The sequence below is a fragment of the Centroberyx gerrardi genome, chromosome 1 (genome assembly GCF_048128805.1).
Source record: "Centroberyx gerrardi isolate f3 chromosome 1, fCenGer3.hap1.cur.20231027, whole genome shotgun sequence".
Lineage (NCBI taxonomy): Eukaryota > Metazoa > Chordata > Actinopteri > Beryciformes > Berycidae > Centroberyx > Centroberyx gerrardi.
In genome coordinates, this window is record NC_135997.1 from 24,683,981 (window position 1) to 24,710,376 (window position 26,396).

Here is a 26,396-nt window from a genome sequence, read left to right on the forward strand (position 1 = left end):
ACTTTTTGTCAAAGGGGGGCGCAGTGCGTTTCATTCATAAATGTTACAGCTCCATCGGTGAAAATTAAATTAACGAAAAATACCATGTTAGTAGGCCTCTGCCTCGCTTTGAAACTACTCGCAACTGCCACAGAAAACAATTTTGAGCCAGTAACTGGTGAGTAAAGTATGCAAAGCAGTTCCCCCTGAGTTCATCATGGGGCTCTGCTGTGCCCCAGCTGTTGCTTGTCTTATAATACTCGGAGTTAGCCTGTATGTTTATCTTATCCGACAATATGATACTTTGCCATTAGCTCACCCTCGGTTTATCAAACACAAGTTGTTAGGGCTTACCATGTTAGGAGAAGGAAACTTAAAAATCACCAACCATCCAGCGGCGGTGACTCTCTTCTCAGTTACAGCAGGCGAGCTTTATTTTCGTGAGCAGTTCATTCCTCTCATAAAGCGCTAACTGAACACTAGCCTACTCCTACAGACGCGACTAGCCGCTTGTTTAGCTGGATGTTGGATAAATCTGTGAGGCTTTTCAGAGCGTGCGGTTATGTTCCATTGATTTGGGACGCTTCCCTTCACAGAAACCACTCCTTGCAGCTTTGTCCAGTAGTGATGTCATACGGAGGGGGGAAAGTGTCTCAGAGTCCCGACCCCCAACTACCATTAACCGTTTACTGAACAGACCAGACCTGCAGCAAGCCCGTTTAATACAGTAGAAAGGAAAGTCTAATGATGTGTTTTATTAATGTAAGTTTTCAGTTGCTTTTCAGCCCACATCAGAAAATGTCAATGCCATATTTTCATTATACTCAGAAGTTTCCCTGATAAGCCTACAATCACTATTCACAATCACTACAATCAATATTCCTCCAGTACTTTTATAGGGACTTGTAATGCGACTGTACAACTCAATAGTGAGTTTATAGTGACCTTGTTTTATTTTCTTTTTTCTATAACGCAGCCTAGCTGTAGGAATGTATACTGAAGTGTGTCTGTGGCACTCAATAGTGATAAACTACCATATACTTTATAGCCTTTTTTTTTTTTATCTCTAGTTATCACTATTATAGTCCTATATGAAGTTATAATTTATAGTATATGGTACTCAATAGTGACCTTATCTGATGGCATTTTATCTGCTATGGTATCACTATAGTAATAGTCGGCTATTACTATAATATTCATAGGGAGTTTTGCTGGGATATTTATCTATAGGCTATCCTTCTAAAACTGTGGTTACTATATATATATATCTTTATTTCTGTAAGGCCATTTATCTATGAATTGATCACTTCTGATATATTATGTATAAATAAATTAATAGGCTATACTAATATTAATTTAGTTATTTATTAGAATATATACTGTTCATCGATTCTGTTTCCCTTAGACTGGTAATGGACACTGGTTATAAAGGCAATTATTATAGACACATATCACAATGTGATTCCCCGGATAAATGAAGGATGACTGTAGTGTTGGCTCGATATAAATGAGCCCATAGTGGGAAAGTGTGAACGTTGATTCAAGATCATGGTGGTGAAACTGAGACCAGCTGTTCCAAACAGCTGAAAAACAACTGTCTGGGTCACCTAACAGCTTCACCGTCCCAGACATGATGCAGTTTAGCTGGAATATCCTGAGCTAATGCATGCAGCAGGAAAATCAATCTGACTATTTTAAACCATGATGTATCATGATGGTTTCCTGCTTTTCTCCTCCTTACCCCATAGTTCAGAAAACCGAGATTTTATTCTTAAAAAGAAAATGGGAGTATTGCGAGATATTTTTGTGGGCACGGTGCAGTGATATAGACAACAATAATGTTAACCTCTAGGTTATGTGTGTGTGTGTGTGTGTGTGTGTGTGTGTGTGTGTGTGCGTGTGTGTGCGTGCGTGCGTGCGTGCGTGCGTGTGTGTGTGTGAGAGAGAGAGAGAGAGAGAGAGAGAATATGTTTTTCTATGGCACAATTTATACTATATATTTTATTTTTTAATGTATTGCATTAAAAATAATACATGAATAACTTAGCATTGACAAACAGAGACTATGGTTAATAAGCTCCTTTTGTTTTTATCTGTTTTGAACGAAACGTTGCTAACGAGTTTCCGTCGTACTGTAAACCACGTGACAAAAACCAGGAAGCGAATTGACTGTCAACAAAACACAATGGTGAGTGTGCGATTCCTTTATAATATCCTATCTTTTCCGAATGAGTTTTATGTTCAAGTCGTCAAGTGATTGATATAAATAAACTAATATTACAATGATAGTTGGCATTTAATTTATCAAATCGACGTTGCTTTGTTACCACCAAGCAGCTAACCTAACGTTAGTCACCTAGGTTGATTAGCAGGTTGGCTAACGTTAGATAGTAATCATTTCGATGGGTGACCTACCAGGAGTGACCAAAGTTTTCATGTTAACGGTCTAGACAAATATTAAGCCATTGGTGCGTTTTTTTTCTGGGACCCTCTTCTGAAACAATATTTGTTGTTCAATGCGATGTGGTACACAGCTGCAGCTGTCTGTATTGTAGTTTGAGGAGAAGAGTGATTCCTATTACATTCGTTCGTTTTCCTGTCTTGAAATGAAATGTTAGAGAAACTAAAGTCTCCCTTGTTTAGCTGGGCGCCCCCTGGACCCCATCAAGAACCCCTCGGGGTCCCCAGACGATTTTGAGAACTACTGACTGCACAACAACTACACAGTCCATTGTCTTCATAATGAATATCTAGCTTGATAACTACTGTACATCGCTCTGTGATAACATCGTGTCTTGTTCGTGCAAAACAGGTGGCGATGGCTTCTTCAGACTGGCACCTGTCTTTGAAGCTGATGGATCAGCCCAAATCCATCTTCCACTTCCCAGAGATGATGCCAGGCGACGTCCCACCTGGAGGATACAGAGTCGCTACTCTGAAACAGCTTGTTGCAGCGCAGCTCGCAGACTCCGTCCCAGACCCTGATCTCATAGGTTTGTTTCTGCTGTCTGTAAACTGTGTCTGTTTCTGACTTGTCAAGTCTATTCTATTCTATTCTATTCTATTCTATTCTATTCTGTATACAATGGCTATAAAAGGTATTCACCCCCTTGGACCTTTTGCACATGCACTCATCTTATGCACTAAATGGACCTCCTATCAAGAAAGGCAAAACTGGAGCAACCTTTAACAGGAGACTTTCTTCAAGATGTCTGACCATAACTTAAAGATGAAATATAAATATTATATAGTATGTTATAAAATGGTTTTGCATGTAAGAATTTAGTCTAAGTGCATACATTGGGTGAATCATTTTGCAAACCATATTTAACTGTTCATAGAATTTTATACTTTGACATACATTTATTGAATGGCTATGTTACTCTGAGAGGAAAGAGTACTTAGCATCAATTTTAGAGCACAGACGGTAAATGTAAACATTTCCCAAGCTAAATCTGGTAAATGTGTACATTTACCGATTAATGTGATTGGAAAATGCTAGTCATAGTAGCAGGAGACTCTCACAGTCCAGTCACTATGTTTTGTTGGGTGCAACGTACCACATGGCCAAAGTATTTCTTCAGATTTGGCTCCTTTACTGGTAAAAGTATACAGTCACCTTCACCAACATTACTACTGTGTGATCGTGATTTGTCCTGATAAGTGAATGTTCTCTGTGTGTTGCTGTTTTGTCCCAGAGCTGGTCCACTGTGGGCGGAAATTGAAGGATGACCTAACGTTGGACGCTTGTGGAATTCAGCCAGGATCCACCTTACACATCCTCAAAAAGACTTGGCCGGAGCCTGAGATCAGTCCAGGTGTGTGTAGCGTTTTATCACTGACAGCTCGTTTCCGCTGTAAATGCTCTCTGAACCTGAAAACGGACGTATTTCTTTATCCTTTTCTTCTTCAGAGCCTGTGAACAGAGCGACTGCAGCCAGGGAGTTCAGGGTGTTTCATGCTGCTCTCCACTCTCTCAACTCTGCCTACAGAGACTCAGTGAGTAGAGGACTTAGATATACTGTAGCCTAGAACAGTACTGCCTGAAGTGGCAACCTCAACAAAATGTATTCACCCTCCTGTATTTGATTCAATTTAATAACTAATATGCTAAGTTATTTTGAGAAAATGTCTTATTATAAGGAATATTAATAAGCCTTTTGATTATTTAAAAGAAAAAAAAAAATTGTAGTTGTTAAATTTCTAAGTAATCGATGCCCAGTAGGGCATTGATTACTTAGAAATTTAACAACTACAATTTTTTTTTTTCTTTTACATCAAATGAGTCAATGACTACATCTATGACTCTTTTCTTTTGTTCTGTCTGTTTTAAGCAAGCCCTCTTCCCTGAATGACTTAATGTGCATTTTTTCTGCAAAAATCTAAACAGCTGAAACTTGGTCAAAGATTATCCTCTGTAGGTTAAAGCATAGCTATTATAGGTTGGCAGCTTTCTGTGGCACAAACCACAGAAATCAGTTTTACAGTGCCAGCATGTGGCTCATGCACAGGTTTTAACATCAGCTATCCAGTGTTATGCTAGACTAACGTGTTGCGTTGATTTTACAGAATTGCATTGTTATTGTGTCAAGGAAAAGAAATCATTCTCCCACTAGAGTGATATTGAATTAATAAATACTTTTGTATTTGTTCTGATTAATGTGTCACTTTCAGTTCAGTTTCAGTGATTAAAGATCTTCACATCAATGAAACACTATTATTACTACTGCTACTACTGCTGCTACTACTACTACTGGTGCTACTACTAAAACTGCTTCTCCCACCTAGGTATATAAAATGCTGACAAATAAGGAATCTCTGGATCAGATCATTGTTGCTACACCGGGGCTCAGGTCAGACCCAGTAGCATTAGGTAAGATTTGATGGATCTTGCTTCGCTTGATAAATCTCCTCATGATATTCCTTTTTACCATGCAAGTATTAACATTTAGTCTAATAATGCCCTTCAAATTTGTGCAGGAGTTCTCCAAGACAAAGATCTCTTTGTGCAGTTCACGGACCCTAACATGCTGGACGTGTGAGTGTGGCTTTACCTTGATGATTATTGGCTCTGATATGCCGCATAATAAATGAGCACAGTACAGACGCACACAGAGAGGAAAATCCTGCTAGTGATGTTACGTACACACTCGCCCCGCGCTTGTGGATTCTTACCCTACTCACGTATTTTTACATTGTCCGCCCAAGTGTAAACATCTATTTTTGTATTTCTGTTAGAGTTTTATTATATTGGCCATGTCGGCTGTCAAATATTAAGCTGTCTCGCTTATCAGCAGACTGCAGGATGGTAAGAATTAACAATGTTATAATGCTAACAGGCATAAAGAAAGACTGGTAGCAGCATTACAGAGTTAGCTGTACCCCGTGTATCTATACTACTGCGTACACTGTGGCTGTCATGATGCATCAACTCTCAATCTATACGTTTCTGTTCTGTCCTCATAGACTGATCAGTTCCCACCCAGCGCTGGTCAATGCCATCATCCTGGTCCTGCACTCTGTGGCCGGCAGTATGCCCGCTCAGTCCAGCGCCAGCTCCTCCCGCAATGTCTCCTCCAGTTCCTACAGCGATATGCCAGGTGAGCAAGATGGCTCAGTGAAGAGCGGGGAAGGAGGATGGTGAGGCTCCCTAACAGGCTGCCACATGTGCTGCTGACCGCCTCCAACTATAAGCATTGAAATGAAGCTGACAGTAGCTTCATATTTTGATAAAATGCAATGGACATGTTATTGTAGTTGTGTCTGCCCTTTAAAATTTAAGCATACATACTGTATATAAATAACGATACAGATAAATGTGCTGGTGGCAAGGCACTACTATAGTGGTGGTTAGTTAATTTTGTGAATACCAGTGTAACTAGGATGAACTGTAATGTTTGCTTCATTGGGTCCCTGCCATCTAAATCAGGCTTTGGAACACTTGTTCTGCTTAGGCTGTCATCCATTTTTAATGTGTTTATGTAAAACTAAAGATATGTTTTCACAGACAAGCTTTTATATAAACTGTTGTTGTTCTTGTCTGTTTTATTCTTCTATAATCCTGTTTTAATTGATGTCTGGCATTTTAAGGCGTTACCTCAGTGGCTTTTATGCATTTTTGCACACTTTGTAACTCTGTTTCCAAAAGAGCTCTGCAAAAAAAAGCTTATTATTCTCCTTTTCCTGCAGGAGGATTCATGTTCGAGGGCATGTCTGATGATGAGGAAGATTTCCAGTCCGTGAGTCAATCTGCTTAAAACCCGACATCAGGCATTATGTGCACTGAAACTTGATGAAGCTAATGCCGTTGCTGAATTTGTGTGTTTCTCAACGTGTGCGACAGGGGAGCCAAGCAGGCCCGTCCAGCAGAGCGGGGGCCTCGGCAGGAGTACGTCCCGTGTCTCTGAGCCACAGTGGAGCCACAGGCCCTCGGCCAATAACACAGAGCGAGCTGGCGACCGCCCTGGCCCTGGCCAGCACCCCGGACTCCAGTGCTGTCACTCCCACCACCACAAGTCAGGTGAGGGCCGCTCACTTCTTGGAAAGGCAGACAACATTCACACACATTTTAAAAGCTTTTTACAGCCACTGAATAGACACTGAGGATATAAAACGCATTGTCTCTACCTCACAACCTGCGGATTACTGCAGATTAATACGCTGACATACACACACATAGTATTTTTTTCTTCCCTGGATTCCTTCTCAGTCATTCTGTACTCGTCTTTCTTTTAGGCGGACCCCTCCACTGGAGTGGCCCCCATGCCAGCAGGCACCCCAGTCAGTAATGATCTCTTCAGCCAGGCACTACAGCAGGCTCTGCAGGCCACCAACATGTCTGCTCTACAGGTGAGGCTATGACCTGACCTGGATAAATAAAAGCTCACCCACATATCAGTTGATGTAGGAGATGTGCTTTTACATTATGTGTATTATCCATGCAGTGTATATGGGTGTAAAGTTGTTTGTTTATGGCAGAGCTCAAGTGAGGCTGGCGTGGTAATTACATTGCCTCTAATTTAGACTCTGGTGAGGTTGGGTGCTCTTTGGATAAAAGGGTCTTCTTTGACTGCGTGTTTGTTTTGCCAGGGCCGCTGGCAGTCCCAAATGCAGCAGCTCAGGGACATGGGGATCCAGGATGAGGAGCTGATGCTGAGGGCGCTGCAGGCCACAGATGGTGACATCCAGGCTGCCCTGGAGCTCATATTTGCTGGAGGCCCAGGACTCTGAGCCCATGCCCAAGGGACGGGGGGGGGGTTTAGGGAGGAGAGGGCAGGAGAAGCCCTGTCCTTAGGCTCAGAGGAACTTTGGTCATCCTGCTGCCCAGTCATTATGTGGACGTTATGCTTTTAGACAGGTGAAGACTTCTCATTACTGCCCCACTTACCCCCCTTAAATGTACAGTTTCAAAGCAGCTCCGCAACTGTCCTAATGTTTTTGTCATTGACCTGACTGGACTTGTAATAAACCTCATCAGTGTTTGAGCCTGTCTACCTGTTTGTTTGATAGGTGGCATTGACTCATTGACAGTTATTAACTTACTTCTTTAGCAATATCAAGTTTTTTTGACTTCATGGACTTTTATTGATTAAACAATAAAAGGGAAAAGTCTACTCCTTTATATGCTGTGGCATTTATTAGCATACCAAAGTCTCTGCTACATTGCTTTGATCAGGATGACGCCCTGTGAAATGTTAGTGTGCAATTTTCACATCGTAAGGAGAGAGGAGTGTGTGAATTTTCCTTTTTATTGTTCAATGACTTATACTAGCCCGCAGCTCACCCTGTGCCTTTTGTTTTGTTTTGTTTTTTTCGTATTTGTTTGAGTCTTAATTGTATAATCATATAATTATTGGCCAGGTATATTAAAATGTATGCAGTACATCGTTGTACAGCTATGGTGCTCATACATTCATATTTGCAATGGCATCCCATAGCTGATGTAATTCAGTTAGTTGTACACTAGATGGCAATGCAGTATTTTATTTCCAACTAGACATGGTTGTTATAGTTCATCCTAACAGACTCGTTAGGATGAAACCTGTTTCTTTCATTATTAACAACATCCAAATCATTCTTTGTTTGTTTTTTTTGGGGGGGGGGTTCTCCCCTAAATCTTAATAACATGATTTGAATTGAATTGTGTTTCATAAATGATAGATGCTGGTTAATTTGTAAATAGGCTTTAAGATTTCAATGCGGTCAATATGCTTAGACACAGCCAGTTACATAAAAAAGGAATAGAAACAGATAAGGTGATGAATAGATCTATTCAGATGTGACTATGCTTGTCTGAACGTTGTTGCTATTAGTGACTGAGCTCTTTTTTCACTCTCAATACAGCCAGCTACATTTGCTTTGTCTGGTTGCCTCCCATCAGGGTATTTTAGGGGAGGACATATTGCATGCCCCCCTCTGCAACCTACCGTTCCCGATCTACAGTAATTGCCCTGCTTAGTTTTATTACTGCATCTGTGAATGTGACAGCTCAATCAGTGGATTGCCCTTTCATAGCACAGCACCCAAACAGCGCTTTGTGTCCGTCTGTCCCCATTACCATTTTATATGCACGCACACCTGCGGGCAATTTCCACCTCCAACTGCCTCCAAGGGTATTTTAAAATAATGCATTTCCACTGTGCTGTGGGAAATGGTGTCACAGCTTCAGCACAATAATAAAGTGTCATTCCCTCTCTAGCAAATTGCCAACTGGAAAAGGAAACTGTGTTGTGGTTTATCCAGATAAAGATGGTGGAATTTTAAACCCAGCAGGAATTATGTGCTGTGGAGTAATTTTGTGCTGATTACAGATCTAGACATATCTTTTGTTTTTAAGGGCCTTGCCTGCTAGTAAGCTGTCAAGTCAGACGTGGTATTTGTTGTAGCCTGTATCATGTCTATTTTACCGTTCTTATGCATAGGCTATTACCCCAAGTGCTGTAACTGCAGCTCTCAGCACATCCTTAACAACTTACTGTCACAAAACACCGCCAATGTTGCCATGGAGACACATCTGTCGGTTTTGAAAAAGTAGCAAATGCTTCACACATATAATGCTCATATCACTGTTATTGCGCACCATATTTAGGTCCCTTTTGTTGTCAACTGTGAAGGCACTTCAAAGTGATAGTGGCTTTATCTTACCTCTTAGGACCTGGTGCTGTATTGAAGCCCCTATATCCACCCTAACATCAAAGGAGAATGGAGATTACAATACAGTCTGAGCAGATAAGTTCAGTTTGTACCCGTCGGCTCTTTCCTGACTGCTTCCTCACCTCCTTTTTATAGACAGACCTGGGCTGGGTTTCCCCAAAACATGGAAAGAATATATTTGTTCTATCAGCACTCACCGGGATGAAGATGATGTTGACCTTACAGTATGATATCTCTGGAAAATCTAACCCATGGGTGACATTTTGTGTTTATTCGTGGGGACAATTGCATTCGGAGGTGGCTCTCACTAGCACAAATGAACCGCTATGTTTGAAGCTCTCAGACGGAGCAGAAATAATGGTAGAACGAATGGAAAACAAGCTATTATTTCCTTTTCTCCGTCTACTCCCCACCGCCACTTTCTTCTTTCAGATGATTATCGTCGCTCTTCGTCTGGCTTCACCACTGTTCTCTCAGCGTTTGCCCGGGTGCCCGCACGGCACTTCAGCCCGTGTTCATAAAGGGTTTGAACGGCTTTAACTCTTTCAGGAGTTTTCTACGCTTCCTCTTTTAACGGCTGGCCGTCCCCATCGTGATGACATGGCGGCGGGTACATAACTAAGAGAAAGCAGTGCTGAGGAGGAAGAGGAACTGGCATAGCACAGAATGGTGTCTTCCTAACAAATTAGGCTGCAGCTTTGAAGTTGGCACAAATCTATCCAATTACTCCCACGCTGACCCGGGGATTCAGGTAATGAGTAAGGTTCTGCACCCCTTCTTTCTGGACGCTATGATGAGTCAATAGAAATCACCAGTGCTGCCAGACCTTTTTAAACGGTGTTAAAGCTCTTCTAATCAAGCTTTCACAGACAATACCAACAGTGTTCTCCTCAGACATGCCAGAGGAGGAAAGGATAGAGTTGATATAATGTCCTCCGTTCACTTTTGTTCTTTCTGAAAGGTGCAGCTCACGTGTTATTAACATCAGGTCTGTTACCTGAGATTGCTTTCTGCCCGGCGTGACTGAGCGGAATATGAAATGAGCTTGTGATGGACACGGGGCCATTTTCATCCCCCTCGTGGACCCATTCATTGCTTTCAAGCCATGCTTTTATTCTTCCTCCTTCCTTTTTTATTTTTTTTGGCAGTCTCTTTTCCACAAAAGCTGCTTTGATGCATTTCATCCCAGGTGCTTTAACCCCTGATGAAGCTTCCCCGGAGGAGAACAATAACTGCAGCTGAGGGAGAGGCTTAGTCACAGATCATACAGCAACCGCAGGGATTTAGAATTGAAAGTTAAAATGGCAGCTTTACTCTGTCGTCTGATGTGATGGATTTGATTCACTCAGGGGAGATATAGCAAATCAACAACTAAATAAAAAAAAGAAAAATATCCCTACTAATTCAGTGCATACATGCGTGTGTAGCCAGCCAACTGCGACATAAGCATACCCATAAGAAATAATTCTCATTGTGGAGTTTGCATCATTGTGGAGCAGCCTCATGAAATATTGATAACTTTACCCTCGGAGTCCATTTGTCATTTCAAAGAAAATAATGACAAAAAAAGAAAACAATATAGCACAATAATCTAATTTAGTTTTACCCTTGGCCGTATCACAGAAACGAGGAGAAACTCAAAGTGAGATGTTGATTCTGCATTCAGGGTCATTTGTATTTTTTTAATACTGGTTTTAGTATAAGCACAAAATGTGTGTGTAAAAACATTCATAAATGAGGCCCCAGGACTCCGGAGGGGGAAATAAGGTGCTGATCCCATTTCAGATTTCAGGGACACACACTCACACACAGACATATGGGCCTGTAGCAGTAAACAGCCACCATCAGAGCCACAAAGGCAGGGTTCTCACCGTCTGGCTGCCTGTTAGGAGCCAAGCTCGGGGTGTGTGCATTACAGAACCTGCCTACCATCAAAAGACCAGAGAGCTTGTGAATGTTCAGTGTTTCCTTTCATCAGCCCCCTTGTTTACGCTCTCCACGAATGCCTGGCAGTTGCTTAATGGCTAAAATGTGCCGTGTAAAACTGTTTTTGCTGTCACAATGCAACAGTTGTGAATGTGACTTTAGGGTAAGGGATTAGGGAAATGGTTCACGTACTGAAATTGCATCCGACAGCACAGAGTGCTGGACTCTGAAGAGACGAGCGGTTTAATATAGCAATAATACCCAAGAGGCTGTTCTTTACTGTGATTATGGGCACCATGGTGATGTGTCTGGCACAACAGTAGACATAATCACAGTGAAGAATGCACTTGCAGGTGCTATGGCTTATATACAATGGTTACCAATCATCTATACAGTCTGACTGAAAAGTAGTTACATACATAAAAGATAAAAACAAGAAAGATCACCAACTAGCTCCATGGCTACCACAAGTGTTGTGGCAAAGCATCCATTAAAGCATGGCCAGCTGTGCTTTATTGGAATTAGTGTATTTGTCTTTGACAGATCAAATTTCAAGATTAAAAATTGGAGGGTTATCTGATGTGAAACCAAGGAATGGAGGAATCATGACTGTATTTAATCCAATTTGTAAAAAAAAAATGACAAGAAAAGAAAGAAATTTGACAGTGAGAAACAGACCAACCATGACAATCAACAATACCTCTGTCTCCCCATGGCTGGCAAGACATTTAAATATGCTATCAGCAACCTGTCCTCTGAATCTGTTAATCTGTAACGCCAAGACCTTTTTAAATGCCAAGAATCAGTGGAGGCCTACACTCCCATACAAATAAATGGCTGACAGGATCTTTTAAAATACATTTTAAATACCTTGTGATCAAAAGGGCCAGACGTGTGATCACTGCAGGAAGGGAGTCACGAATAACTAACAATGGGAAGAACGTACTCGCCAGCTTGATTTGGGCTCATTTGTAGAGGCGGACACATTAAAACCAGCGCTGCGAGGATGAACCGCCGGGTGAAAAAACTCCTACAGGATAACATGTGCTACAAAGTGGATCAATGGAGAACAACAAGCTGCAGCGCTCGCTTGATAATTGCTCCAGCATTCTGTCCTTGACTCAAACAATAGTCGCTCTTGACTATTTATTGAAGAGCTTCACCATGGTAACTGACGGCAAAGATACTGGAAGGGGCTTTTCTCCTGCCGAGCAAGTATGTGTTTGCTTTTATTTATTGTGGTGAGGTGTGTGTATGTGTGTGTGTGTGTTTAAAGACAAGGGAGAAAAAGTAATGATGCTCAAAAACTCAGCTCACGCATAGATTTGACTCATAAACCCAATTTTATTTAGTTTGAACCTTGATGCCTCTATGTCCCCATACAATACATTCAGTATATACATTTGGCCATGAGGGACTGTACAGAGATATGTTATAGTAGTGCATACATACGTGGCAAGAAAATGTACACAAAGGAAACTCATACACGCCATTTTACCACAGCGAGTGGCACGAGACACACAGGGCAAGTCAATGGCTGATGGCTGGCTACACCAGTACACACACACACACGCACACACACACACATTTTTTTACATGCACACATGCACGCACAACTGTGTACGCACACGCACACACACACACTTTAAGACACTTCTCTGAGGGAGGAGAAGGGCTCTTTCAGGTTCTCATAATAGAGACATAAGAATGTGGAGAGCGGGTCTGCTGATTGCGACAAAGGCCCCTCTCTGCCAGAACACCCTCCCCTCCTCCCCTCCCTCTGTCTCCCCCCTCCGTCTCTCCCGTTTTCCCTTTCTCCATCCGAAGCTAAGGCCTCTCTCTCTAGGCAGTGTGGCCGTCGTACGCGGGCTCTTCTCTATGGTAAAGTAATACTCGTCAGCAGCAGTAACTAAATAAAGAGCCTCCTTTATTGTCAACACTTGATCTCTAAAACAGGGAACATTCAGAACATACAGGATACATTACACGTATAGTTTATTTAATTTTGCAAAATTTTTTTTTTTTTTTTAGGATAACTTCTCTCAGGGAAATACATAGGTCCACTTCGGCAACATACCGTTCCTTAATAAAGCTGTAGGGGTTGAACAGACGGCCTCCTATCACACACCTTTCTGTCTGCCCTCGCTTTCTGCTCACTTACCTCACCAACAAAATAAACTTCTGTATACACCCCCATTCTCTGCAAAAAAAAAAAAAACATCAGGTCGTTCTCCTGATTACATTTCCTCCAGGTGGACGTGTTGTACCATCGCATCTGTCATACGCATTTAGTGGAGGCACACTCTCCAATCATTATCCCTTCAATGACTATATGGTTGCATAGCACACAGCGGAGATATACAGTGGTCATGTTCACCAAAGTCAGTTCTTCTAACTGCAAGTGTCAGTCACTCTTAGCTTGGATTCAGCCCCAAGAATTTTCATTTCTGCTTGTATTTGCTCATTAAACAACTCACCATTTGAATTTTGAGACTCATGGGACTGGCAGTGGTTTCCTCTGAGGAGGCAATTTGAGCATACAGGCATTAGGCACTCTGATTAGACTCACCAATTTATGGTGTTGGCCTGTGTTTACATGTACCAACTTGAGTAAATCAGCTCTTTGCTGCTGTGATTGGTAAGCAGCAATCCAGGCTGCGGACTGAATTATTATTGGTCCAGGTGAAGATTAATTGTGGAAAGCAGCCCAGAAGACAGATGTGTCATTCCTATGAATTGCTAAAAACCAAATGCGGTTAATGAGTGAATACAAGTGGAAATGAAAATGAGTGAGTCATGGGGCTGGATCCCAGTCTCTTTAGTTCAGGGGAGAAAAAAATAATAGGCTTGGACAACCGAAGAGGTTCAAGCAAGGGTTGTCACCTCAGTCTGTACCAGTAGAACACACACTGGAACTCATACTCAAGTGCATACATATTCCATACATATGTGTACACATGAATGCACTGGACACATGCATACATACACGCACACACACGCACACAAGCACATACACATGCACACATGTATGCACACCTAGTAGTAAAGGGTAGATGATGATTTCAATGCTTAGTGGAAGCATGGCAGACTGAAGGTCAGTGTCCAGTTGGAACAGGGTGTGCTGTGATTGGTCCGGGGGCATCTGCAATATAGTCTCTCATGTGAGGCTCAACAATCCCGTTGGTCAGGAGACACCGTGACTCGTGTCCCAGAGTCAGGCCACAGAGGCAAACGAACATTAGCAGAACTTGAAACAACATAAATGCAAAGCACCACAGTAGAAGAGGCTGGAGTATTCCCAAAAAACACGATCACATCGGCACAGAACAATGAGGGCCGGGGGCCGATAGGCCATCACAAAGGAGTAACACATCAGTAATAATTACCCCAGAATAAATTACAGTCACAGAACAATCGTTAAAAGCAGAATTGGAAATCAGCTGATCTAGCGGACTGATTTGACCCATGCATTATAAGGCATTAACCAAACATTTGTTACTGACATCACACAATATCATATTAGTGACTATACATACAATTGCTGATCTGGAAAATCTGTTTATCTTTTTAGGAAAAAACAAAACAAAAACATTTCTTGGACTAACTTTATGCAAAAAAAATATTCCTAAGCCAATGATGCAATTCTAAAGGAATTGGAAATGGAGATGGGAGGGCAGATCGATATCTGCAATCCCATTGTACCTATTGATCTGCAGATGGGCGAATGAAATTGATTTTCTGAGGTAGACAATGCAGGCATATTTCATTCTCCCGATGCAAAGCCATTCTAAGCAGGGATAGTGAGGGTAATTTGGTCCATTTGGACAGGCTCTGGTCTCTGGCCTCAGCCAATTGTACTGTGTCGGATGGGCTGACCCATCCATCATGCTCTGCTGCCTGTCTCACCACTACGGTACTTACATTGTCATTGGTGTGATACACCCACTCAGTGATGGATAGCAGACAGCATGCACGATGACAAGATAGAGACATCAGTCTGCGCAGCTCACAGGCCTGTTGTTTCTGCGCTGCTGGGGACACACCATTCACGCTAGGCCAGTTTATTCAATCTCCTGCCCACTATATGGGGCCCATGTGGACGATATCCCTCAACATGCCTCATAAATGTCCCTTCTCTTACACGGCTGTTACAATCTTCAGGTCCCCTTGATAAACAATTACTCCTACAGAATCAACAGGGCCTAACCAAATGAGAAAATCAAACAAGCACGTTTATAGACAATGGTTATATACACTCTCAGGAAAAAGGTACGCAATTTTATGACAAAAAGGTACAGCCCAGTGACAGAAGTTCTAATGTTGTGCCTTTTTTCGGAGAGTGTAAAGTGCTAAGGGAGAAATCAGTTAAGGAATCAATGAAATGATGCTCATCGGAGATGTCAGTCTGTGATGTTATGAAGTGGATGTCTGTTTGTCATAAATAAAAAAACAAAAAAAAAAACAAATAAAAGAGTTCTGCGACAGTGAGTCTGTATGTATGAGATAGTGAGTAGTAGGCTTTGAAGCAGGACTGGAATCTGTGGGCCGGTGAGGTGAGTCAGATTCAGCAGGTTGGGATGCTACTGTTCATCTTCCTATGATCCTACAGAGCCCCGTCTGGGCCCCCCGCTTTTCCGACGAAAGGAGGGACAGGGGGAGCGGAGCTGCAGGGTGGCCCAGCGAGTACAGCAGGGGCCGGGCAGGTCTGGCACCTGGAGGCGACCCACGGCACTATAGTGTCCTGATGGCCACCGGGTAGAGCAAGGACATGTGTTCGGCCCCCTTGATGGGCAGCTTGCGGCTGGAGTAGAAGTGGATGATCTCGGGCACGCTGTCGAAAGGGCAGCTGTTTTGGCCGAGGATGTACTTGTTCTCCTTCGTCCGCGACAGCTTCATGTGCATGAAGCCCTGGCTGCTCCTGGGGAGAGAGATGAAGAGGGGGGGAGAGGGAGTCGGGTGGGGGGAGGAGGGGGATAACAGAGGATAGAGAATGGGGGTGCAGGAGGTGAAGGTAGAGAGATGGGCAGAAAACACCACATTAGTTATATTAACGAGAAAGGTTTGCATTTACAATAGGCCTAAATATTTGGGAAACTCAACTGATCACCACAAATGCTAGTTTATTCCATACATATCTACCAGCTACAGTCCTATAGCTTAGTTATGTCAACTGCACTTCAAACACATAACTCACCATCACTGGACAGACTGCTTATGATTCAAACTTGATGTCAAAATGCCAATGGTAATTCTAAATTCACAGTAGGTGCTCCCTACATGATAATGATCTGAAAGCTGGATTACTTCCAATTTTTAGGGGGGATGAATAAAAACCAGGTTACTTAAGGTGCTGGGTTTCACATGCAGAGCATAAGGATGAGGCTAATGAACCCCCAGGATGAATCACTTAGGCTACAGCAATAAATGCGCAGCAAATTAAAAGCTCCCTGTGTGTTTGTAGGAGCCTTCGATCAATACATTTTACAGCTTGCCAGTAATCTTCTGCTTTAGAGTAGAAAATGACTTTTTTGGAGTTGTTAAGTGTACCTATCAGCAAGGAGCTGACACAAAAAAACACCAAAAACCAACACAAGATGTTTTTTTCCTCTCGCCTTCCTGTAAATGTGCTGCGTTTTGGTAACTCATCTTACAGTCAAATGTGTAACATTTTGATTGACATTTCTAAGCTAACTCAAAGTGTCGAGCTAGGGCCTCATTTCCAAAACAACATGTTCTGTCAGTTCCTCTTTACCATAATAGATTAGCATGACAGCTTTTTCAATCAACAGCTAATGCTCCCAGCAAGTTATAATTGCCGCATCCTCAAACACCATGCAGCCAGTTGCTGCCACTGGGCATTACGGCCAGCGATGCCATCAACACAGTGTGCACCGGCTCATTTCAGCTCACTAAACTCACACCCCATATCTCCTTTTGACCATTTATTGTTTCATGATTTTTTTTTAAAAGCGTGCCTCAATTTGAAAGCCATGCTGCTGCAATGCACAAAACTGGCAAAAAGGAGGATAATAACAAAAGTCTTCAATTACAGAGGAGAAAAGCCCACGGGATACCATTTATCACCCACTCCTTCTGTGACAAGCAGCCAAACACACCGCAGCAGGTTAGCATGAGAGCTGCGCACCCAGTGACTTATGGGGCCAGTCACTGTTATCAGCATTATGCGTTCTTCCAATGCCAACAATGTTGTGGAAAAGGAGTCTCATGAGGACTGTGTGTGTGTACAAGAAGTTTAGCTGAGTAGATATAATTTATTATCTCAACAAAACTAGGATGTAGGAATGTCATTCTGGCAGTGACGGACATAATTCTAATAGGCATAACTTTCTGTTTTGATAGCGAACAGCGGATGTGAGGCATCTCGGTGGTCAAGAGTGTTAGAATGGGACAAACAACGTTTATTGCATGCCAGGCCCCTCTTTCTCCCACATCTTTTCTTAAAAAAAAGACATGCTTTTGAGGCTATTGAATGTATACTTAGTTATATGTGCATGTATATGTGCATATGTGTGTGCATGTGTGCCTATTATCTGTGATAAACAGGAGCAAGAACTGGGCTTTGGGCACCTTAAATGTGAGGCAAGTCTATTCATTACTTATCTCCTAATTGCATGTGTAAAGCCTCCGGATGTGTTCTCTCACTGAGGCATGGAGAGAAACAGGCACAGAGATAACACTGAAGTGGAGACAGGCTAAGAATGTGCAGGTTCAATTAAGGGACATCCATCAAAAATAAGAATACATTTAGCTCCATAAATGGTAATTACTGTATGTGAAAGTATTCTTTATTTTAATAGATGAGGCCAATCCCTCTTTCGTTAATGTCAAGTAAGAGTGGAGCACATAACACCATGACAAGATGAAATTAATCAGATGTATTGAAAAGGAAGAATAGCTTAATATGCAGACATAAACATTATTAGTGCAGGGATATGAGAGTAACAGTTAGATGAGAGAGAGAGAGAGAGATAGATAGAGAGAGAGAGAGAGAGAGAGAGAGAGAGAGGGTCAAGTCATATTTATTTATAAACCTCAATTAACAAACAGGTTTGTCACTAAGTGCTTTGCAGAAAATCAAAGTACATAAAGGGAAAGGCAAAGAGAGAAAGAGACGGAGACAGAGAGAGTGCAAGCTCGGCGTTATGGAACCTACATAGATGGCAGTTGATGGAGAATGCTTCACGACAGAAATGCTAAGATAATGCTTTTTATAGGAGAGCTCAGGGAGAAAGTTGCAGGCTCGCTGCACCGTAAAAGTGAAGTAAACACAGCTATCAGACTTCTCCATTACTGCGCCTCTGGCCTCGCTAGTTGAGTATGTCATTAACAGCGAGTTCATCATGATTTGGGGAGAGCAGGCCAAATTTCCCTAGCCACAGGTCTCTCTTTCTTCAATTCTGCAAGCAGCGCCGGGAGAGCTCGTTTTTGAAATCTTCCCTGCAAAGTGCATTTGATGAATCCTCACACAGAGTGCTAGGAGACAGGCCTTAGGTTACACGGAGCCACACTTAAAAAGGCAAACACATCAATAGCAGCATTTTTAGATTCCCAGCTGATTTCCCAGTCAGCGTTTAGCGCCGCTTATCATGTTTCAGCCCCGCAGAGACAGAAACAAAGACAACAGAGCAATAGAGCAGAGCTGCTGATAACATGGATATGGGGGCTATTTTTGAGTAGACAGGCCTTTTGTGTTGTTATCGTATCCCCGTGTTTGTGGGCTTTTATTGTCTAATCGGGATTAATTTCACCGGGGAGGTCTGGTGTCCTGTTTAGTGAGGTTTATGACTTTGATTTGAACCCTATAGCCCTCAGAGCAGAAATGGCCTGACAGCAATCGCAGCTTATCTCTACCTTCAACATATTGGATTGGTGCATGAATGATGCTCTCAAAGCTATGAATCTATTGCATCAGAAAAGGCAAACTCATCCAACAAAAGATAATGATCCTGAGCGCAAGCCGTGACCTTTTTAAGCGTTACTGGCCATGAGATATCCTGGGTGCCCATTATTCCATTTTGATATGGTGAGAGCACAAACTGAATGGGTTTCTTCCTGCCATTTTGTAAAAGACAATGGCACACTTTTAATGATGAAAAAAAAAAAGAAAAAAAAAAGAAATGTGGTTGGTGGTGTAAAGCAGGTTATGAATTTCAAAACACAAATCTGTGTCATCTAGGTCCAATCTAGATGATGGACTAGCCAACTGAGAAGCATAACGAAATACAGTGAAATGCAACTAGCCTTTTTTTCTTTCTCCTAAGGCTGCATTTATACAGGGACAGAAAATTAGATTTTTAACTCCTTGTGGCTCATATCTGGTCTTATGGCTGTATAAGCAGGGAAGAAACAGATTCTATGCTGTTTTCTCATGGTTTAGACAGTCGCTTGCAGATCGAAATCAGATCTTTTTGTCTAAGCCAAAGCAAAAAGACACTTTCCAGGCAGTAAAGTGTCTTTGGCAGAGGAGTTAAATTGCAGATGCAAAGAGTTTTGGTTGTTCATTCAGTCGGCTGTCTACTTTCCCCATGTGTACGCTGTGGTATCAGGCACATTTTGTTGGATACATTTTCTTCTTTCATCAACAATTTCTTTGCTCAGCCAGTGGAAGCAGGCTGTGTGAAGCTCTCTCATGGGGTGAGGAATAGGATGACACTGTGTTCTGAGAGACTTGTGGAGGGTGTAATACGTTTCAAACACCTAAAAGCCTTTTTCTCCTCAGAGAGAAAGAGCGAGAGAAAGGGGTTAGGAGGGCAAGGCAGACAGAAACCCTTGCCTTCAGTCCCAAGTACTCTTGAGGCTGGGGGGCTCATCTAAGCCTGTCTTCATCAATGATGCAAAACACAAATGTGCCACCTCATAGCCTTATGAATTTTTCAGCAACCCCAGACATGGAGGATCTTCACCTCGGGCTTACACTGAGGTTTCCAGGAAGCTGGAGAGCCAGGTTTGTATGAGCAGGCTGAACTCTCCACCTATAGTGTGGTGGCGCTGTCATTCCCATGAATAAACCTGCTGATTGTCGTACTGGCTTGATCTTACTCCGCCATAGGCTCATGATGCGGCATACAAATACACAGGAACCGACTCGAACATCCTCTATGCTAATCTGTTCACCCACATTAGCCTTCTGCTGTGGGTGACATCCCAGCCAGTGATTCAACTAGCAAGTAAATTGTGAACTTGTTACATGGCTACAATGTACAGCTTACCAACGATATTTCGTACCGATTACCAACCGATGTACCAATAGTACATTAGTGTGGGCCGATTAAGTCCTTCACCCTGTACTTCCATTACTCCTAGCAGGTCTCCTTAGTCTATAACTTTGACCTTTGACCTCATCAAAGCCAATCTGATCTGCTGTAAGGCTGCGCAGCCGTTGGGTCAACCAGCCTGACAGAGAGGGCGAGCACCTCGGCTGGCTAAAAGGTCAGGCCACGCAATGTGACGGCTCCCACTGAGGCATGGAGGATAAACAGCCCTGCAGCAGAACAACACAAGCTTCTCAGCATGGTACACAGTGTCCAGACCACCTCCCAGTGTGACATACACCCAGCATGGGTGTCACGGGAGGCATCCCGCTGCTCGCGTCCAGTTTAGCCAAACAGTAGCCTAAAGGTCAGAAAAGCAGGCTTGTGACCAGAAGATCACCAGTTGACTCCCCAGCCCAGCAGGGGGAATCTGGGCAGGGAATGTAGATATGTAAAGTGCTCCCCTACCTTACCAACTACTGTTGAGTTAAACTCCTCTTTCATCTGCTCCAGTGGAGCTGCTCATTATTGCGGCTGTACTGCAGCTCTGAAGTGTGAAGGTGTGTAACTGCATGACCGTGAGGCAGGTCATTGCTGACAAAGAGCAACCATGCTCAGCCTGCCAGGGATACATAAAGGTTCAAAAAACACACACATCATCATCATCTCTTCAAAAGTCTTTCTTATGGACTTCTAGTTAAGAGTGTGACAGACAAGACGCATGTGAGAGAGGCTCTTACAAATACAGTTTTATTTCCTTCACGTTTCTCATTTTTACTTACAATTTTGATTCTCTGGGCCAGGCAATTTCACCAATCTCAGCCTCGCTAAACAAGATCAGATCCACTAAAGTCTCCCACCGCCAAATTCTGAGGGAGATGGAGCGCACGCTATCAGACCATAGCGACACAGTTTTGGCACTGGAGGCTAAAAGTGCTGCACTTGAGACAGAGAACTCTCATCCAAGGCTGATGAACTTGAAAACAGATCCCTCAGATCAACCTTACTGGGATTCCATAAAAAAACTTATGGAGGGAGCTAACCCGGTGAAAGTCATGTCAGTGTTTGGAAAGGACGTTTTCCCCATTCCACCCATCATTGATCGTGCTCACAGGCTTGGACAACCACCAACAGGTGGAGATACGAGGGCAAGACCTTTTATTGTTCTTTTTCACTATTACAATGACAAGCAATGCCTCACTCGCAAGAAAAAGGAACAGCTGTCCCACTGGGGGTACAAGATTTTTATCTACCCAGATATCAGCGCCAGTCTAGCAAAGAAACATGTGGCATTCATCAAGATCAAGTTGGATCTGCACAAGGATGCTGAATCTGAACAACGTCTGCTTCGGCTCGCTCTATCACACACGCCTACAAGTGGACTTGTAAGGGCAGACTTTATTCTTTGACTTTATTCTTTGACTCCTCTACTGATGCACAGGCTTTTTATCATCAACACTGGGAGGATTAAATGCAAATGAAAACCTGTTTAGCAGGCTAAGGTGAGCTAGCCACACTGGATTAGCTGCTGTTTACTGTTTACTACACACCATAAGTGTATTTTTCCACTTCAGCTCATAGGCCTTTCTTGTTTTAAGCGAGCCACCACTTATAAGTTGCCCGCTTTGGGGGCAAAGTCATTTAATGTTACAAGCTTTACTGAGAAACATGTCTTGTTTTATTTGAACAGAGCGACCGACCGACGATGTATTCCATAGAGCCCCTGCTGTCAAGGGGCTAAAAACATATTCATTTTCTATACTTTATAGTTGCAGGGAATCATGGGAAGGGGAGGAAATTAGTCAGACTTTCTGGCAGACTATAGTTGAGTTCTTGGCTATTTTTCATTTTCAAATAAAATGTTTTAGTACTCTCTACATTGAAAATGGATCCAGTTCTGGAGGCAGTACAAATTTAAAGCAGCCTCCGTATTAGGCTCTATCAGCAACAACCATCTTTCCTCCCCTCAGCCCTTCACTCTACATGGAAAGACTTGTTTTAAACATTTATTCCAGAATGGCTCATTTTCTTGCAATGATCATCTGCATGGTAAGAACAATTTACCTCATGCAAATATTCAAATATGCAATTTTATACAAACTAATTTCCCCTCATTTCTACCTGAACTATCTTGGAGGATAATGTTAAGCTCCAACCTCCCTGTTCAGAATGGGCTCATTTCAGTCTTATATAACCATCTCTTAGTTTGGAAAATCACTCAATCAAAAAAATTAAGTCCAAGTGTGAGACAGAATTAGACATGGAGCTAAGAGATGACTATTGGGAGGGAGCACCAGACCGGGTCAGCTACTCATCATCAGGCGCTCGCCTTGGACTGACACAAAATAATTCATCTTAGCAAAGCCAGGCTAGAGTTATACCCGGGTTCAGATGCAAGATGCGACCGCTGTTCTCACTCACCTGCGGATGTGACCCATATGTTTTGGCCAATGTTTTGCACTTTAAAGCTATTGGCCCTCTATCTTCCATACTGTGTTGGCTGTCCTGGTGTCCCTATTGATCCATGCCCCTTGATAGTATCAAATAATGCATTCCTACCCATAAATGCCATTCAAAGTGATATTGTGTTTACATCCCTTTCGGCTGGCAGGGTAATTGTTTTGGCCCGGAAATCCCCCTCACCACATTCACATTCTGTATGGCTAAAAGATGTCATGTCTTACTTTAGAAAAGATTACGAGGCTCAAAAGAAAGGCTTTACTCTATATGGCAGCCTTTCCTTTCTTATTTTGGAGATCTTTCTGTTTTGCCCCCAGGATGACAACTAGACAATAAAAGATGCCTTACTTTAGCCTGACCTAGTCTGTTATTTCCACTCTTAACTGTACATCCACTGTTACCTTACAGTATCTGCTGAATTATTTTTGCTTTCTCCCTACTTTAAATTGTATTTTGTTAACATTTAATATAGCTTATCTTCTACTTTGCCTATGTGACTTGGTAGATGTGAATCTACTTTGTGCTGATGAGGCAGGGACAGGATATTGTACTTGGCCTCTACTCCCAAGGCGGGTGGTGAGTGTGTATGCAAGTGTGTGTAAGGGCTGGGGTAGGTTTTTCCTTCCTTCCTTCCTTCCTTCCTTCCTTAATTCCTTCCTTCCTTCCTTAATTCCTTCCTTCCTTCCTTCCTTCCTCCCTCCCTCCCTTCCTTCCTTCCTTCCTTTTTGCTGGTTCCATCTTCTCAAAATATGGCACATGGAGACAGATTACATATTTGTATGATGGGGCATTTGTTCCTGCATCTCCATGTTACAAAAATGTTTCTCTTTATTGCCAACACAAAGAGTCAAACACAGGCTCTAATAGGTGGCCTGTGCCAGAGCACTTGGGACCGCATTACTGCATTACCAGTGTTTTCTTCATTAAATTTTTTGCCAGCTAGCATTTTCCCCTTTCCATTATTCTGTTCCTAAGAAAAATCAGACTCATCGTGTCTGTCAGCATCAGCAAGACTGTATTTGGCTAGTCAGAGGCTTGAGAGGAGCCTGTCAGAGTTCCTGTAGTAGTGCACATTCCAACAGGTAATGATATTAGCGCTCAGTCAGTCAGTCAGACAGGCATTCAGTCAGACAGTCAGCTAAGTAGTCAGTCAGAGGGCCAAGCTAACAGTCGATCCGTCAGGGAGACAGGCAGCTACAGTAGCATGAAGAGAGGTGGAATAGCTCTGGACAGCATGATGTTTTCCTGCCAAGAGATACAAGCCTCCAGCAACATGAGCTCTACCAAAATAACAAAGACTAATCAATGTCTCTCAGCATATCTTTCATCTCATCTCGCCTCATCTCATGTCTTTAATAAGCATATAGCTGGTCACAGAGCTTTTTATATGCAGGGAGATTGAGTCTTGAAATCTAGGGATTATAAAAAGTGTGAAAAGACCATTTGTCAACAAGGATACTGTGATTTCATAGTTGATAATTTCATATCCATAGCTCAAGCAAATTTAGCACAGTTGGATTTGGCGAATTTTGTGTGGGCCGGCGTATTTCTACTCCTGCAGAGAAGCGGTTGTGCGCCCGATACCGTCAACCCGGCACCTGGTAGTGATATGCGGCTGACATTCATCAACCTCAACCCTCCTCCCCTAGAGCCCCGAACCCCCCCCGTCAAGCCAATGGGATGTGACTGCGCTGTGGGTGAGAGTGTCCCTTCACGCTAAAGTAACCTCCACCAAATGTCAGACTAGACTAAACCAATCAGAGTCGCTCCTTTGAACCCTCGGCTGGTCGCGGCGGGGGTCAGGGGTCGCTGATGAAGGGCACCGTTAACCGAGTTCTGGGCACATCAGCGAATCGGGGAGCCAACTGTGGCAGAGAGGTTACCAGGGGGAGGTGAAGGACTTGGGGCGGGGGGGTATGTAGGGGGGGAGATAGGGGTCTGGCAGGTGAAAATGATTACCATACTGAGGAGGCTGAGTCAGCAGGCTATTGTGGAAGAGATATACAAGGACCCCTGCAAGCAGCATGTCAGGCTTCTCCACTATGTGCTCCACTGGTTAGTGTGTATAGCCGCTATGTTTGGGTTCTACATGTCTCTGCTGTGTGTGTGTGTGTGTGTGTAGTAGTTGCACATAATTCTTGACACTTGTTTTGATCTGCTCTGAGTACCAGATGGGTGGGGTTCATCACCTCAGGACTCAGATTATGTTGGCTGTCAATCACAGGAAAGTACGCTTAATTGACTTTTCAATACTCTTTGATTTTCTAAACTCTCTGTCACTCTCTGTATTGTCCTGTGTGGCACATCAACATGCATCTGACACCTAAGCAGGCTAAATCAAAACATATGAAGCATTTGCGAATGCTTTTGACCCGGGTGTGGTGTGGTGTGGTGCGGTGCGTGCATGTGTGCACATGTGTGTCTGTCTGTTCACATGTGGCCTGTTGGCAGGGAAAAGAGAGTGGCGTTCTTACTTCAGGGAGAGGGAGAAGTCATTCTTGCTGGTCTCGCTGTTTCTCACCAGGTAGCTGGCCTCCTTACACAGCCTGAGCAGGGACTCTGCGTCTGTCCGGCTGATCGCTCCGTGGTACCAGCTACAGCGAGCGATGAGGAAAAAGGGAGGGGAAAGGAGGAGGAGGAGGAACAAAAGAATGGTGAGAATGTGCAGAAAAGAGAACAGGGGAAGCAAAGGAAATGAAACAGCAATACTCTCCAAGCATCAAAATCGACCACAAAGGCATCTGATATTAGGAACACCAATTCAATTGTCTCAGGGCTTTCTTTAAATCGTTTCCTCTTTTCATACATCTTCATTTCAGGACTGAAAGTGGATTTAAAGGAATAGTTCACCCCGAAATGAAAAATCAAGTCAGTCAATCAGTCAAAACGACATTGAAGTTTGTATGAAAACCAAATATAGAGCGAGTAGTTCCATCTCAGCCTTCTTCCAAACTACTGAACTTCAGGGAGACATCTTTTAACAGTTCACACACACACGCACATATACACACACACACACACACACACACACACACAAACACATTGACTATTAATGTGGCCCATCCCCTGATCTACACCAAGCAGCACAATGATCAGACTCACAACTGGCTCTCCAGGGGCATGGTGGGGTCGATGCGCTCCCCAAGCGAGGAGCTACAGTGGTCCAGTGAGGTCATCTTGGTGTTGACCAGACACCCACTGGAGTGGCGCTGTGGCGGGCGACTCTTCCCCTCCTTGGTGGGCGACATTCGAGACTTCTCCACACCATCAAATTGGACTGTATTGAGGGAAAGAGCAACATTTTTTATTCCAAAAAGATATGCTGGATATCCATGTTAGATAAACAAAATATTATCTGATGTTCACTGCTTAAATTTTGTAACATTTTTTAAGGTCTCAAGATGGCCAACATAAATAACTTCCACAATATTCAATTGTGAGTTTTACATATCATATCAAACAGCAGCACAATATAACAGTAGAGAACAGTCAATTGCATACACTTCAATTAGAATCCAGGTTGGATGACTTGAGAAGGACTATGCTAAAAAGGAAAGCCATATTTGTGACAGTTTTGACTTGAATTTCCACTAAACTAGAAGTTTT

General features: G+C 43.0%; 3 protein-coding genes across 5 annotated transcripts in view; 1 reads left to right on the plus strand and 2 right to left on the minus strand.

The window, feature by feature from the left end:
* Nucleotides 1–26,396, minus strand: part of cd276 (CD276 molecule) — a 215,089-nt gene that overhangs the window by 65,280 nt on the left and 123,413 nt on the right. The window contains exon 2 of one of the 2 annotated variants that reach the window (XM_071894334.2): nucleotides 334–463. The gene's annotated coding sequence lies outside the window, so the exon portion shown is untranslated. Of the gene's footprint in view, nucleotides 1–333; nucleotides 568–26,396 lie in introns of those variants that run through there. The other variant, XM_071894333.2, reaches the window with a different exon arrangement.
* On the plus strand, nucleotides 2,054–7,985 carry ubl7b (ubiquitin-like 7b (bone marrow stromal cell-derived)). Its single transcript, XM_071894327.2, has 11 exons — nucleotides 2,054–2,167; nucleotides 2,792–2,972; nucleotides 3,678–3,797; nucleotides 3,893–3,978; nucleotides 4,768–4,852; nucleotides 4,960–5,017; nucleotides 5,446–5,579; nucleotides 6,169–6,218; nucleotides 6,323–6,499; nucleotides 6,715–6,828; nucleotides 7,069–7,985. The coding sequence occupies exons 1-11, from the start codon at nucleotides 2,165–2,167 to the stop codon at nucleotides 7,207–7,209; spliced, it is 1,149 nt and encodes a 382-aa protein (XP_071750428.2). The 5' UTR covers nucleotides 2,054–2,164; the 3' UTR covers nucleotides 7,210–7,985.
* The window catches only part of shf (Src homology 2 domain containing F), a 100,012-nt gene continuing 86,004 nt past the window's right edge, over nucleotides 12,389–26,396 (minus strand). For both annotated transcript variants that reach the window (XM_078282956.1, XM_078282952.1), the window contains 3 exons: nucleotides 25,893–26,067; nucleotides 25,265–25,384; nucleotides 12,389–15,976 (listed from right to left, as the gene is read on the minus strand). In XM_078282956.1, the coding sequence (XP_078139082.1) occupies nucleotides 15,790–15,976; nucleotides 25,265–25,384; nucleotides 25,893–26,067 (482 nt within the window). In that variant the 3' untranslated portion in view covers nucleotides 12,389–15,789. The remainder of the gene's footprint in view (nucleotides 15,977–25,264; nucleotides 25,385–25,892; nucleotides 26,068–26,396) is intronic.

Bases quoted from the DNA above. Each gene is read 5' to 3' on its own strand.
- ubl7b (XM_071894327.2), top strand. The intron at 3,798-3,892 runs GTGTGTGTAGCG...TTTCTTCTTCAG, and splicing joins GGAGCCTGAGATCAGTCCAG to AGCCTGTGAACAGAGCGACT. The intron at 4,853-4,959 runs GTAAGATTTGAT...AAATTTGTGCAG, and splicing joins GTCAGACCCAGTAGCATTAG to GAGTTCTCCAAGACAAAGAT.